The sequence below is a fragment of the Astatotilapia calliptera genome, chromosome 18, assembly GCF_900246225.1.
Source record: "Astatotilapia calliptera chromosome 18, fAstCal1.2, whole genome shotgun sequence".
Taxonomy (NCBI): Eukaryota; Metazoa; Chordata; class Actinopteri; order Cichliformes; family Cichlidae; genus Astatotilapia; species Astatotilapia calliptera.
This window is the reverse complement of record NC_039319.1, coordinates 24,066,210-24,081,564: the sequence shown is the minus strand read 5'-3', so window position 1 is coordinate 24,081,564 and position 15,355 is coordinate 24,066,210. Positions and strand designations below refer to the sequence as shown.

General features: G+C 39.8%; 2 protein-coding genes across 2 annotated transcripts; both read right to left on the bottom strand.

The window, feature by feature from the left end:
- Positions 1-1,209: 1,209 nt before the first annotated feature.
- On the bottom strand, positions 1,210-7,614 carry grk7a (G protein-coupled receptor kinase 7a). Its single transcript, XM_026149724.1, has 4 exons — positions 6,638-7,614; positions 4,954-5,409; positions 2,437-2,717; positions 1,210-2,282 (listed from the first exon to the last, which is right to left on the bottom strand). The coding sequence occupies exons 1-4, from the start codon at positions 7,232-7,234 to the stop codon at positions 1,943-1,945; spliced, it is 1,674 nt and encodes a 557-aa protein (XP_026005509.1). The 5' UTR covers positions 7,235-7,614; the 3' UTR covers positions 1,210-1,942.
- A 4,008-nt stretch (positions 7,615-11,622) lies between these two features.
- fbxo36b (F-box protein 36b) lies at positions 11,623-15,209 on the bottom strand. The gene is made up of 4 exons (XM_026149809.1): positions 15,021-15,209; positions 13,954-14,062; positions 13,072-13,244; positions 11,623-12,426 (listed from the first exon to the last, which is right to left on the bottom strand). The coding sequence occupies exons 1-4, from the start codon at positions 15,114-15,116 to the stop codon at positions 11,932-11,934; spliced, it is 873 nt and encodes a 290-aa protein (XP_026005594.1). The 5' UTR covers positions 15,117-15,209; the 3' UTR covers positions 11,623-11,931.
- Between the last annotated feature and the right edge of the window lie 146 nt (positions 15,210-15,355).

Genomic DNA, 15,355 nt, shown 5'->3' with positions numbered 1-15,355 from the left:
ACATGAGATAATCTGTCGGGGTTTAGCTGCAGCAAGAATCCACCTTAAGTTCTGCTAAGCTCTTACCGTCCTTGAGTTGGGCTGAACAACTGGTACTGGAGACAAAAGAAAGTACACTTCTTCAGCTGTATGGACGAAGGAGGTGGGCAAACGTAAAATAAACCGCTCTGACATGAAGAACTCACACATAAATTAGTGTTTCATGTGTTAGTGTCTTCCATAATCATTTCATATTTTCCCCTTCTAGCCATCACAGCCACCCGATACATTTAAAGGTTGACTTTTAATTTCATTCATATTTCACTAAAAAAGGAGAGACCAAACGTGATGAAGCTGTGAAATGTTTTACAGTTCTGAGATGCTACAGAACTTGAAGGGATTTGAAGCTGATTTGAGCAAAGAAGGCGCAAGGATAACACTGGTTATCGCCTTATCAGCTATGAGCTAAACCTGCCAGTTTGGAGCACAGCCTGAATGTAGTCAGCATCCTAAAGGGATTAATGCGACTGATATTTTTAGGTTTTACTCCAGAGTTCTCCGCAGCACTTTCCCTGTGGTTATATTTAGCCCAGAGAACATGCGCGGTGTGACTCGATTTGGGCCGCTCTCTGACGCTGGTGGTGGAAATGCTCAGGCTTCAAGGTGACAACAAATGACAAACACATGAATATTCATGAGTGAAGAAAGACACTTTTTAAAAGACATTTTAATTTATTCAAATGAGTCACGATTCAAGGAAACGTCTGCTGTGCTGTACTTCATCTAGTGTAGCAATTCCTCTCATTTTATATTTACATGCATCGTGTACTTATTAAAATTACCTGTATAAACTGACCTCTGCGCAAGATCTGGAAATTTAAAAACTCTCTAGAGTCTCTAGACTCAGCCCAACAACCTCAAACTAAGAAAGGAGCCCCGAGTTAGCGTTTCAGGGCCAGTATAAAGCAACCTGTGCATTCCTGGTTCAGCAATTTATTGCTCAATCTGTCTAAATTTTAATCTTTTATGTGCAGCAATGAGCTGCTTTTTCAGCGCTCATCTCTCCCCCAAAATCCCAGAGCGAGAGTCTCCATTTCTCACTACAAGCAGAGGCTCACAGCACCAACAGCAGAGGGACTCACTGAAGAGGTTTTTGGTATTCTTCACTCTCTTTCATTTAATTCTATATTATAAATTACTTACATACAATATTTTCCTTTCTCTCTGTGCATAGATATATATATATATATATTTCTTTATATACAATACATACAATTGTAACAGTTGGTCTTATAAAACTAAAACATTCAGTGTAAATGCAATCCTAATTGTCAGATTTAGGATCACAACAGGTGACTAAAAAAACACAATTATGTCCTCCACATGGTGTTAGATAAAAAGCACTTTCGTCGTAGAAACAGTGTGATCTGATGACAGCAAGGAAAGTGCTCTGAAATTCTACAGTTCGCTACCAATGAACCTCCTCCAATTCTGTTGAATGTCTACATGTGTGGTTGTTCCTGTTTGCTTGTAACACAACACTGCTTCAGCTGGTAAAACCACACTCACTGAACCTCTTAGACAGGAACTTTATAAGGTATTTCTGGCACAAACATATTGCGTTAACTTGCTCCTCTTACTCCTCTAATGTGTGTCATTAATGAAAACTTTAGTAACACTTTCTCCTAGCAGTCATTTATGGTCAAAGTCGTTGCAAAGCTACAACATTAGAAAAGAAAAAGAAGCTGTGAACCTGAGCGACAGTGCTCGAAACACATTGTCAAATCCTTCATACTTTACTGCTTCCCTATGCCATGGACATCCTTACAAGAGAGGGACGGTGCGCCTTTCTCGACAGACACACTCGTGTTCGCCTCTCGTAAAACCTTTTTTCTTTTTTACACGAGTTTAGAAAACAAAATACTGAATGTTAACACGGTTGTTTCGTATCAAATGTGGCTGCTCACAGCAATGTACACGTGCCAGACTTCTTGTCATCATCGAGACCTCCTCCACCTTCTTTCCTGTTGGGATCATTGAGTTCATCAAATAGTCCAGTGTCGATCATCTCCTGCTGCCATGGGATGGGTACAGCGCCTGTGCTAAACTCCTTGAAGAATTTCTCGTCATTGGCGTCGAACTCGATGCCCTTGATCTCAGAGAACTCGGCGATGTCACCAGTGTCCTTGGCATAGACAACGTTGGGCTTGGGGACCCATGGAGGGTCAACCAGCCCTGCCTCCAGGCGGGGAAAGTTGATGGTCTTGAACCACTCGTGTTTCCTGGGATCCTCCATGTTGTTCCTAATGAAAAGACAAAAAATACACTTCTCCATCAGAGTTTGTGAATTGCAATGTCCGATCCATGTGGCAACTCAAGGGCAGCGTTTAGACATCCATTATACTAGCATTAAGTTCACAAATGGCAATAAACTTCTTGGATAAAAGAGCCACTTACCTCATGCCCAGACGCTCATCCATTTTCTTCTTGAGGAACAGCTGGATGATGTCCTTGGTTAGTGCATCAAAGCACTTGTGCTCCCACTTTGGCTCCTCATTTTGGATGCGCCTCTGCACCTCTTCCTTCTCAACCTTCTCCTTTTTGCTCTCAGGGCCTTTAAAAGGTGTGTAGCCAGCCACCATCTCATAGATACTGCAGCCCAGGGCCCACCAGTCCACTGATGTCCTGTATGGGGTTTTGGTCAGGAGCTCAGGGGCCATGTAGGCTCCAGTACCAGCCTAGATAAAGGACGAATATGAGATTCAAATACAAAAAACACTTCATTAGATATTCTGACCTAATGGAAGGTGCTTCATATTTATTACGAAACTTGAAACTTGTAAGACCATTTAAGGAGGAAGCACTTAACACCAAGCAAAAAGTAGGTATAGTATTATACAGCATGTGGCCATACCCCTCAACAGAAGAAGAGAGCTAAAAATCTTTATAAAGTCTTCACATCTTGTCTCTAACTTTCACCTGTCACTCTATTCCCTACTTTCTTCCTGCCCTTCTGCTCCCATGTCATCCTTGCTTTCCCTATATGACCCCACATGTAGCCTCGGACCAGGAGCTTAATCCTATTGCTAAGCCTACTACCTGTCAAGAGTTGTGTATGTCTACGCACTGACAGAGCTGTCCGGCCTCTTATATAAGGGACAGCCATTTTTGGATACTATAGCTACCAGCAGAAATAATACCAGACAGCACATAGCCATGAATTACTAATGGACATATACAGTAAACTGATATAAAACTTAAAAAGCTACTGCAAGCAAACAGTAGGAACTACAGGATTCACTGTCCTGCTATAGTGACACCAAAAATGCATTTACTATGTACTGAAAGTATTCTGTGTGGAGCTAGGATGTCCTCCACGTATACCCAGGTGCTCCACCTACAGTCCAAAGATAGAAAGACTAGGTGAATGGAAACTAAAGTATTGCCTGTTACATGTCGGCCCTGTGACTGACTGGCACGCTATATACTGTTTAAACATTACTTATGTATTTTATATTACAAGACACCAAGCATGCAAAACTAGTAAAATGCATTCATTTTCCAATTTGTTCCCTGTGCAACTTAAAAAAAACAAAAACATGTATGACCACTCATGTCATAAATTGAAATCAAAGTTCATCTGGTTTTAGTGTGTTTTTAAAGAACCATTCCAGACGTGTTTGCAAACTAGCACATCTAAACATATTCAGCGTACATTTTACCTGGATCTGTCAATCTAATCTGGGACAGACTTGTGTAATTCCACTAAGAGGATTAGGGGTCCAAAGCCAGCCTTGCCTGTAAAGGTTAGCCTAGTCACTTTGGCTGGCTGAGGAGCATCAGAGTACATGATAATGAGCTTACTGGACTTTCATATAGCCAAGAGCTTACTCTTTGCTGCAGCAAGTAAGTCCTAAAGAAACCCTGGTCCTTAGATGTGTACAGTGGGGTATAATTTAGTGTTAGCATTACCTACCGTTTGTCAAAAACGTGTTTTTGTCAGGAAATCACAATTATTATTATCATTTTAATTAATTATGCAACTACTGGTGTGGCATCGTGAACTCAGTGAGAACATTGTATCTCTATTTCCTTTTCTTGGGAGTAAAGCAAGAGACTGATATGCTATGTATGTGCTGTTGAAAGACAGTGCAGCACAGCTAAGGTGTCAGAAATAACTAAATCCCTGTGACCAGATTCTTCAGGGAGACCTTCTTACACTTAGCAAGCAGTACTTTTAAAAGCACTGCACCTGCAAGATCTCTAACATAACCACAGCACAAAATGGTGGCCTATAAATAGCCCAGCTATAATCTGACCGCTAAAGGATCAAATGACTTATATAATCGATTCAGAGACTCTCATCGCACAGATCCTTAAGGAATCCAGTAATCCCTGTCCGGATTTAAAGTAAACGCCAAACCAGGACTGACATCTGCCCAGTATCTTACCTCCACCTGTCTTCGGATAATTTAAAAAGACGTAGTGGAAATCAAAGCTTGTGTATGTATATGTGTGGTTTATGATGAGTTGACAAAAATATGTCTATAAGAGCGTGAGTCAGCACAGGATATTTTGCGAGCAGCAAAATATGCCTTATGCTAACAGCCCATTTATGGTAGATATTTTCTACCGTACTTTGACTGCCCACTCATTCACAAGGAGTCACCACAGTGGGTAGTTCCACATGTTTGAGTTTTTACACCGGATGCTGCTCCTGATGCAATCCTCCTGGAATTAAACCAGGGGTCTTTTGCTTGTTAGGGAAATGTGTAAACCACTACACTGTGGAGCTACTATGAAATCCTATAATCAGTCCTGGCATCATATAGCTGTGGCTCTAAAGCTAACAGATTTCTAAGAGCTTAAGAGTGAAACTCAGTGTACTTGTTGTTCTGCATCTTGTTAAAAGTGGAAAAGAAAAACCTGCCATCTAAATTTATAACATCACTGTCGTGTGGGACATCTACTCACCATCTGGGTGACAGTCTTCTCTGGAATGACTTCTATGGCCAGACCCAAATCTGAAAGTCGGCACTGGCCTTGGCTATCAAGCAACACGTTCTCTGGTTTCATGTCACGATATATTATATTCATGTCGTGCAGGTGTAGAATGCCAGTGGTGATCTGCGCTGTGTAGTGGATGATGCGTTTCATCTCAATGCCCTTGTCCACACCCTTGCCATCGTAGCCTATGTTGTAAATGTGGTACTTGAGGTCTCCTCCATTCATCAGGGTCATGACAAGGCACAGGTGGGTCTTGTTGGCATAAGCATACGCCAAGTTGACCAGGAACAGGCTGTTAACCTTCTCTAAGATTTTCTTCTCCAACAGGGCCATCTTCTCACCTCCCTTCTTCTTCAGACGCTTTTTACACAACTTCTTGCAGGCATACATCTGGCCCGTGTTCTTGACCTGAACAGCACATACCTGGAGGAAAACACGTTACTTGTTAGGAATGTTAGCTTCCAGATGTTAATCAAATCATTTTAATTTATTTTACTACAAAAAAAAAAGCCTGGTCTCTTGGTAGCTTACTGACTGATCGGATAGCTCCCACTCTCTACTTTAGTATTAACAAAATGTACACAAGAAAATAGATGTGACTTATCCTTTAAAACTTAAATGTTCCTATTTCAGAATTTCACACTAAATATGATCATAAATAATTTTAAAATCCAGAGAGTGGTGCAGGACTTAATGTTTAAGATGATAATCTAGCTTGACCCTTGCCAGTGATGCCTTGACAAATCTGACACCTCTCTTGCAGTCAAGGCCCACTATCTGAAAAGTCACTTCACTTATCATTGTTTATAATTCAAAGGTGATTTCTACTTTACTAGCTAAATGAAAAGACTGAACTCATTGCTTAACTCTCAACCACTGTGTATGCTGATTTAGCACAAAGCAATAACAGTCACAGCAAATCTTCACCAGGTTATCGCCAAAATCTCCACATTTACATTAAACAGATATAGTATAATTTTTTGGTGACTAAATTGCTCTTTGGACTTCTATTGTATTAATTTTCTGAGCAAGTTGCATTGTTAAATGTTTGTTTATTTAAGCCTGTTTGTCAGAGCTTGAGTTGACAGTAAAAAAGTTCCTCAGGGTTCAATTGTGGGTCCTCTATCAGTGCATTAGACACTGTCAGCCTAAGCCATGATGAAAGCATTTTTACACACATATATTTTTGGTGCCTCTCAATACATTTTATTTTTGCCGTTTACATAATTTCATACTGCTCTCCACTAATCCACTAATATAATTACTGCTCAGTTAATATGCTTACACAGCAGTTTTTTTTCTTTAAAAATATAATATTTTAAATTAAAGTGCACTTTCAGTTACTGGGTTGAAAGCTTTCATATGTTCTTTAATCCTCAGGTGTTTTGAAAAGACACAATCCCTAAACCAATTAAACAAAGTAATACCTTGTGAAACGCAAGACAAAATTTAAGCTCTAATGCCTGTGTGGTATATGACTTCATGGTCAGTCTCAGACATGTTAAAACTTAAAGATGTGATTTACTTATATGTGTAATTATGTGTAGAGCACACCTCTACAGCTTAGTTTAGCTTTATCCATACTCTATGGTCGTAATGGGATGACTCTTGCAACTCAAATAAATTAATTGAGATGTATTTGCATGCTTACCTCTCCAAAGCCTCCTTTTCCTAGAGTTCTGAACTCATAGAAGTATTTGTCATTGACGGGCTGTTTCTCGTACTCCTTCCACTGGAGGAATTTGTCAAAGAACGGGCTGGCCTGATAATCTGTGAAGGGTTTTCCTTTCAGAAATTCTCTTACACCGTCCTGGACCTTGCCTTTCATCACCTCCTCGAAATTGGCATTGGTGACAGATTTGCATTTGTCAGCAGCCTCTCCAGTAAGAAATGTCAGAAAGCTCTTGGAGTCAGCCTTACAATACTTGGTCATGATGTTTTGGCGTGCCTTGTCTTTTGTTGCTCCTTCAGCCAGATCCCAGTCATACAACTCATCCAAGAACTCTGCGGCAAGCTTAAACTCATTGTTACTTGCAAGGAACTCGCGGAAAAACTTTTTGCCAATAGGCTGCCTTTCACAAAGCAATGTAAAGTCCTTTTCAATGGTAGCTCGTACTGACGTGCACGCCTCAGGTTTGGGGAGAGACAAGCTGCGACGCCGTTTTTTCATCTCCTTGTCATCGCCACCCTGAGCTTTTAGGTAGGCCGTGTTGGCCACCAGGTTATCCAGTCCCCCCATGTCACACATCTTGACAGCTGTATGTTGTCTGTCCCCTCTGAGAAACTGGGTTCTTCAGTGGGTGCCGATGGATACCCTGACACTTTCAGAATGTGTGTCTGTGTGATGGCGCAATTTGCTCAAAAGCCACCGTGCAAATGAGCTTCCTTACCCAGTCTACCTGCAAACCTAAGACACACTGACACACCCAGTAATTACTCATTTAGAATTAAATACCAGGGAGGGATTTTGGCTTAAGGATCTTTGTGTGGTCTATTCAAGGATGCTGAGCACGGAAAGGGAATCGTAAGCGGGCTCTGTGGTAAGAGGCTTTGTAGCCCTATATATTTATTCATGGTGTTCAGTAGTCTTTGAGTAGTTCAGTGAGTTCTGTTGACTATGCATTTAATGTTGAGGTAGTAAAAGATCAGAAATAAGCATAAAGTACTCTGGGAAGAGTGTGTCACGATCAAGCAATGTAGTTCATCAGCATCCTACTTTTTTCTCTTTCCCCTCATCCAGACTCAACAGAGCAGATACATTAGAGAGCTTGCTGCTAATCTGTCTGCTTCTTTTTTTGCCCTCACACTTTCATTCTCATGATTCACCTCATTCATCACTGATCAGCACGTCACAATGACACCTACTGAGGACATTCAAGAGAACGCTTACCACAAGACTCTATTTTCTTAGACAACAGCCAAATGTTTACTTAGTTCATATTTAGGGTGTTATCATTTATCCACAATACGATTGTATAGCTCACTGATCTGAGGAGCTGTTGAACAGACATGTGGAGCAGACCATCATAAATTAATCTGTTGCATGTGAAGGCTAGAGTTTTGAATCTTGGAAATTATAGCATGTACATTATTTGCTGTATATAATGTAAAATGCAAATTACTTTTTGTATGAGTAAAAGTCAACAGAGAGAAAAACATACATCAGCAGTGGTCCCCATCTTTGGAAGTGTACACGTGTCAAAGAAACATACAGGATTGGATTAGTGTGGCTCCAGTAGCTCGGTAGTGATCACTTTATAAAAGCCTGACAAATACGACCTTAATCGTGTGAGCGACTTGGCTACTGCCTAACAGAGAGACAACAAAGGAAAGGCCAAATATGTATATTAGCCAACCACTGATATTTTTCTAATTGCGATAAATTTGCTATATTAGGGTACATTCCAGTGCACACACATAGATATGTATATACAACACAGATGAATATATGATTTATACCATAAAATAATATGCATATGTTATAAATGGTATAATAAATGTATTAATTCAACATTTTAATTTAATTGTTGCAACTTTTTCTTGAAATTAAAGAAAAGTTTTGTATTTTCCTTTTGTTACTGTTGGCAGGAGTCCTACCAGCCAGCTATGATAATGCAGGCTAATTCAGTACAATAAACCTTGGATAATATTAGCTAATCCTTTCTCAAATGGCCTCAAGCTCTCAGTGCCCCACAGAAGATCAAGAGCTTTGCTTAGTGTTTGAAATCTCCAATCTTTAAACTTTTGTTTTTCAAAAAGACCACAAAGAGCAAGCAGTGTGGCAGGGCAGGGCAGGAAATCTCACAGCGAAAACAGTAGTTTCCTTAGCGAAATTTCAATTTGCTGTATTTGCCATCTAAATTTGTATGCAGTTACAATGAGGAAAGACCTTAATTAAACTTAGATCTTGTTCACTGGTAATTCACTAAACTCTAACTAAAAATAATCATATTGGGATCCACCTGCTGAAGACAACTTCAGCAAGTCAAAAGTCAATCATCTTGTAAATGGATCAGTGTCACTGAAGTACTTTAAGCCTCCTGAGGGGATGAAAAGAGACCAAAGGTTTCATCTTTTACTAGGTCAGAGAAGTCAGAGTAAGGTAAGCTGAAAGATCTACGGCCACTCTGTAGGTTCCCACTTACTTTACAAACGATCTCTCCTGATCCAGCCAACTGTCACGGAGCTCATGAACTCATTTAGACAAACATATGTATGGCACCAGCCATAACCAAGTATGCAAGTGAGATTAAAAATAAAGCAGAAGAACATACATTCTTCTATTTTGTATGTTTTGTATTGTATTGAACATACAATTTTTACTATTTTCATTACTCTACTTTTGAAATTCTCTGGTTTACATAATTAATCTCTGAGCAGCCTGCTCCTTGAACCTTAGGATGATTAGCCTGGCCTCAGGTAGTAAAGGTTAAGATAGGCAGAGCATTCTCATCCTGTCTCCCACATGGTCCATTATGTGGTTTTTACGTGGTCTGACTCAATCCTCTTACCGCCTTTTCAAACCACTCCACAAAAAGAGGAAGTGGATAGATAATATTCCCAGAACAGCAGGTTGGAATACCGTAAAACAAAGATGCTATACAGGGGGAGGGAATTTATTTTCAGAATCAGAATACTTTATTAATCCCTAAAGAAATTATGTGGTTACATGTGGTTTTCTGGGACAGCTTACACATGAAGTATATAGAAAACCCTAAAATATTAAGACTTCATGGTCTATTGTCCTCTCTGTTCCTTCTTAGAAAGCTTCAAGACCAAAAACCAAAAGCTGAGGTGTAGATGCTTTAGATGGAGACTGTATAGGCAGCCTGATGTAGAGGTAATGGCACATGAAAGCCCCTATAAAGAGTGACCACTTCTTATAGAAGAGGGAACGGACTTTGGATGATGGTGGTGAAGTTTGCTTAAGCCTTTTGATTTCACAGAAATTTGAAAACATCAACTGTGATCCAGTCAAAATATACAGATATATATGTGTGTGACTGAAACAAATAACTACCCAATCAAAAATGCAGCATAAACTGCATCATCAGTTGTGAACAAAGACACAGATAGACAGGTGCAAAAATCACAGAGGAGGTGTCTTTCCTATTAAACGTCTGCGCCCACCATCCATATTTAGTGCATTGAATTGAAGTGTCTCTGACACAAGTCTGTGCAGTCACAAAAACAGACAGCCATGCAAACATCTGCAAAGACCCTGGCAGTCACCAGCTAACAAAGAATTTTGCCTACTCAGGCACACTCACTTCATGTGAACCAAAGGTTTGAATTTGCTGGTGAAGAGAGGAAATGAGTTCACCACCAGATTACCATCTGGCAGCGCGTCAGCTCACACGGGTGACTTTGTGATTCTGATTGTTTATCATGATTTTATCAGGAAGACTAAAGAAAGCAAAACAATCAGAGGAGCGCTCATCTGCAAACCGAGGAATTTTAAAACAAAACTGTCTGAATGACATCATGAACTCAAGACTCAATGGGAAGATTACTAAATAAGAGTTCTAACTTTTATGACCTGAAACCTTGATTGTAGCAAAATGAGTTATAGATTCCCTTCTGTAATCACGCATCCATCAGACAGTAGAGTCACTTGGAAAAACCCCATAAGATGATGAACGTGACTTCTAGAAGCTGTAAGTCAGAGTCAAAAGGACTCAGAGACTTGGAAAATCACCAGCAGAGACAAGAGAACAGACACAGTAGTGTCCCTTTAAGAAGACACATTGCAGGTCAGAAGCACAGGTGGTTGATACTTCCTTCTGGCTAATCCCTGCCCACAGTTTCCTGCCCAAAAACAATTCAAGTTTTAGTTACAAATACAGGCATCCATCTGCACAGATGTATTTGGGAAAGTTGCTAAATTATTGCCCTCTTGCTTTTGGTTCATTTGCAACTTGACCCAAAAGCTGCAGAAACAGTCCTGTTTTGTCATGTGACTAATCTAGTCAACCTTACATGACAAGGTAGAGAAGAACAATGCCCAAAATGAACCCAGAATGGACCATTAGCTTTAGCAGTCTGTGTCCCTTTAATTAAAAAAGAAAGAAAAAAAGGACTAGCATGATTGGACAGATACTTGAGTACCTGACAAGGATTTCATAGCTCCTCCCTTTTACAGTGTTGTAGGCCCCAACCAATAGGAGAGCAACAAGTAAACATCTCCTGGCTAGCTGGATAACACCACGTGACCTCACAGGGGCTGAAGCAACTCTTCCTTGTTAAGAATGTAACACTGACAGGGTAAACATTAATATATAATGTGATGTTCACAGTAAAACTGAAGTACAACAGAATCCAGTTGATGTCAGCTGATAAAATCAGGCTCATTTATTTCCTAGATTACTGCTAACCTATGATAATTGCTAACTTAACTGCATTGTCAAAGAAGTGTTTGAATCACCTGCAAAATGGTACAAAATAAGGTGTTAGTTTTTCTCAGTGACAGCATCTACCCCAGTTAAAGTTAAAACTCATATTGCTTTATTACCAGATATGAATAATTGTGTAATTACCTCATCATTATTTAACACGTCTCTCTGAGCAAAGCTGATCCTTATCCTAACAAAGCAGCAAGTTTATTCTGAGACTCAAAATTAAATGACAGTCAGACAATTGAACTGCATGTTTTAGATTAAATTTATTTCTATTTTCAACCTACAATGTTTTACATTAGCTACACACTTCCACAATGTATTTTACAGCAATTTTGGACTATGCTCAATTGCTAAGTGAGAAAAGTTATGGAACAACAAACTGCAGATGATAAAACAAGCACAAATTAGTTTACATTTTATCAATGAAAGAAAACATCTTTAGATAAACTACACACAACTAATTTTATGGACGCTGAATATGCAGAGACAGCATATTACTTTAACAGTAAACCTAAACCACATGACTAGGGGACATCTGATAAAAGGATTAACTCAGTATCTTGTCTGGATCTGTACTGTAGTCTCCTACTCCACTGCTCAGTACTCTGCTCTGAGTAAGGGTTTCAACCTGATACCTTGTGCCCTCCAAGAACTGGTCAGTCACAGAGTTGCTTGAATCAGAGCCAGACTGTGGTTCAGAACCAGGATCAGGGTCAACATCACAGCGAGAGCTGGAATCCAAGCCACTGCCAGTGCCAGTGCCAGGTTTAAGACTGCAGATGTCAAGGTCAGACTCCTCAGAACAGAATGCCTGATTTGTCTCCAAGCTTTCGCCAGGAGATTCTTCTTCTTTCGTGTCTGAGTCAGGAGTCTGCCCCTTGGTCTTGAGCCTCCTGCGGCTGATCAACTTCTGCAACTGTAACTTGTTGGTGAAGAAAATAGTACGCCACCCCACTTCTACTGCCAGAGATGCCACCTCAGCCGAAACGGTGTTGCAATGCCGATGCACCGCCTGTTCCCAAAACTCCTCTGATCCACACAGCTGAAGACCAGGCATAACAAAATATGTTGTGTGTTGAGCATAAGAGACAGTAAAAACAATAGAGGCAGGGGTGCACATAAGTGGTCCGCAGGTGCGCATTCCCTGTCAAAATAAAAGACGTGCACCAGATAAGAAGTTGCAACGCGCGTTTAATGTTCAGACATTTGTTTAGTACTCTTAAAGATGTCGAAAAAGCAAACTCCTTTAAGCAATTACTTTGGTGTTCCTCCACCTCCAAAGAAATGTCAGAAGGAGTCCGAACCGGAAAAGAAGCGTGTATTCTCGGAAAAGTGGTTGCAGGAGGTGAGCTGGCTTCAAACAAATGATGAACGCGCAGAGATGTGGTGCAGAATGTGGCGTGAAAATCCCACTCTAGCGGACAAAAACAGTGCCTTTTACATGTACACGAACGCGCGTTGCAACTTCTTATCTAGTGCGTGTCTTTTATTTTGACAGCGAATGTGCACCCGCGGACCACTTATGTGCACCCCTGAATATAGGAATAAAATGCAACATCAGTTTAAGACCTGATGATTTATTACGGCAGAAGACAAAATGTGCAAGGGTAAACAGATGTCACATTTAATATCCAATGATGCAGTTTATTTTTGGCAGCAAGTTTATTTGCATGTTTATTAAACTCACCTTTCTGAACCTGCGTGATGTTCGTCCCAGCTGACCCACATCCTCAAGCTCCAGATAATTTATTATCCGCAGAAGTAAGGAATCAGACAAGTGCTCCAGATAATCATAATGGCCTCGGCACAAAGCTGTGGTGTACTCTAAGATTCGAAGGCCGAAAACCATGCGGACCTCACCTAGAAAGAAGCCTCTATTTGTCATCCATATACAAGCATTAAGGTTGTTTTCACATACAGTAAATACAGTGTATGATATATATTTGCTTATGTTGGTAAACAGGCTATAGACAACAGGATTTACAAAAGGGTTACATATAAAACAGAGAAATTACCTGTTTTTATAACTACTCTGCGTTCCACATTATAATCAATCCAGTTCTTTTGGGACACTCACACAAATATCTTTTTAGAACTGTTCTGTTATTTGTTATGAGCAATTTCTTCTGCCCTCTTGAAAAAAACAAGACTTTTTTCTTTTTTTTTCTTTTGGCAGACAATCGCTTTTGTGGCACAACACCATCATCCTGGTGTTGCTGACTGACTGAGCCATTGTTAACAAATTTGCTTGGCCTGTGCTGTTCCTGCAATGATAATTCAAACACGCAAAAAATCTCTAGTAACCCTAACTACAAAAACTCCCTGTAGGAAAAGCACCATTACCATCTGTTGTGTTTAAGTTCTAACCTGTCAGTATGGCAACAACTTTTTTTACACCTGTGTGTGTGTCTTTTTTTCCCCACTGTTAAAAGTCTTTAATGAACATGACCAAGTTCAGTCATAAGATGCATATTTTCCATTGTGTTTACCTTTCTTTACTTAAGGAAAAAGCTAATAGGTTAGCTATATTTATGTGATGTACTTTATGATTTATGTGATCAGGCCTTACTGTGCAGCCAAGTGTCATCCAAGAAGTCCTCATGGGATTGCTTCAGCTCCCCTGGCTTGGAGTACCTGTCTACAATTCTTGGAGATATCTTCCACCATCTCCATATCACCTGGGAATAGCAGGTCAAAGTATGACTTATGATCATGATATTTACAACCACCATTTTTCCATTTTTATAGACATACAACTCTACGGTATTTACATATAATAAGTAAAACAATTTGAGTAAAACAATTCAGAAACACATACTGAACAGTTAGGTGAGGGGCCCATGGGCCAGTTCTGCTGTAAAGAGGGATAATCCTTTTTCTATTGTACTGTATACTATTATGTCCCGAGTAGAAAAGCAAAGCAATGCAGTAAAAACAACACCTATTCAGACATCTGTACATTTTAATGCAGGAGTGTCATGTTTTACATTGTGAGCCACATACAGTGCACTTTGATTTTGATCTTGATCGGCCGGACCAGTGAAACTCCCCTTTCAGTCATTGTAAATAAATTTAACTTCATATTTAATCCCTGGGATACGTTAATACAAGAAGAATACGTGCAATTTCAACAGTACATCTCGGTTAACACAAGATTTTTTCAGAAATTAATTAAATAACAAAAAAAAAACAAAAAAACGGGAACATTGCTGTTGGACTAGAAGGGCTTTATCAGGAGAAATAGAAAAAGTTGTAAACGTATGTAAATTAAGTTAAAAGTCCAACATGTATGTGTCCCTTCACTTATTCCAAAGCTGTCCAGTGGGCCTAATTTGAGTTTTCGTCTTGGCCGATTCTGGTCTCCGGTCCTTATGTTTGACATCCCTGTTTTACCTTGTAGGTTGTAACTTGCTGTTAATAAGTAGCAAACAGGTGAGGATGCTAAACCGATAGAGTTGCTAATGTTAATTTAAGTTTATTGGCTACAGCTAAGTTAGCTAACCGTCGTTATAACCTTAACTGAACGTTTATTCTTGCTACGAAGTCGCTACATGGGCGCAAACGGCTTCTTAGAAAATAGAAAATTAAGCAAAATTTTAATGAGCATTAGCCCTTATCAAAGCTGACATTACTTACATCTGACTTAGTGACAGAAAAATGATAAAAGCTCTGAATGGGTGCAGGTCCCCGTCCAGAGACTTCAAACAAGGGGTCTGTTAGAAGGGACGCCATGTCAGTTTATATGTTGGCATGGCAACGGAACTTTGCCAAACGGTCTAAGCAACCGAGAGCAAAAAAGCGTTTCGCTTCATGTTAAACAAAATTTAAATGACTTAAAGAAACCTTAGTATAAACTTAGCTGCTTAAACATTTTTGCTCAAAAAAACTAAAACTAAAACTAAAAACTGGACTTTATTACACTCTACAAACAAGAAATTAGTAAATCATCAAAGGTTTCAGAGACTTATTAA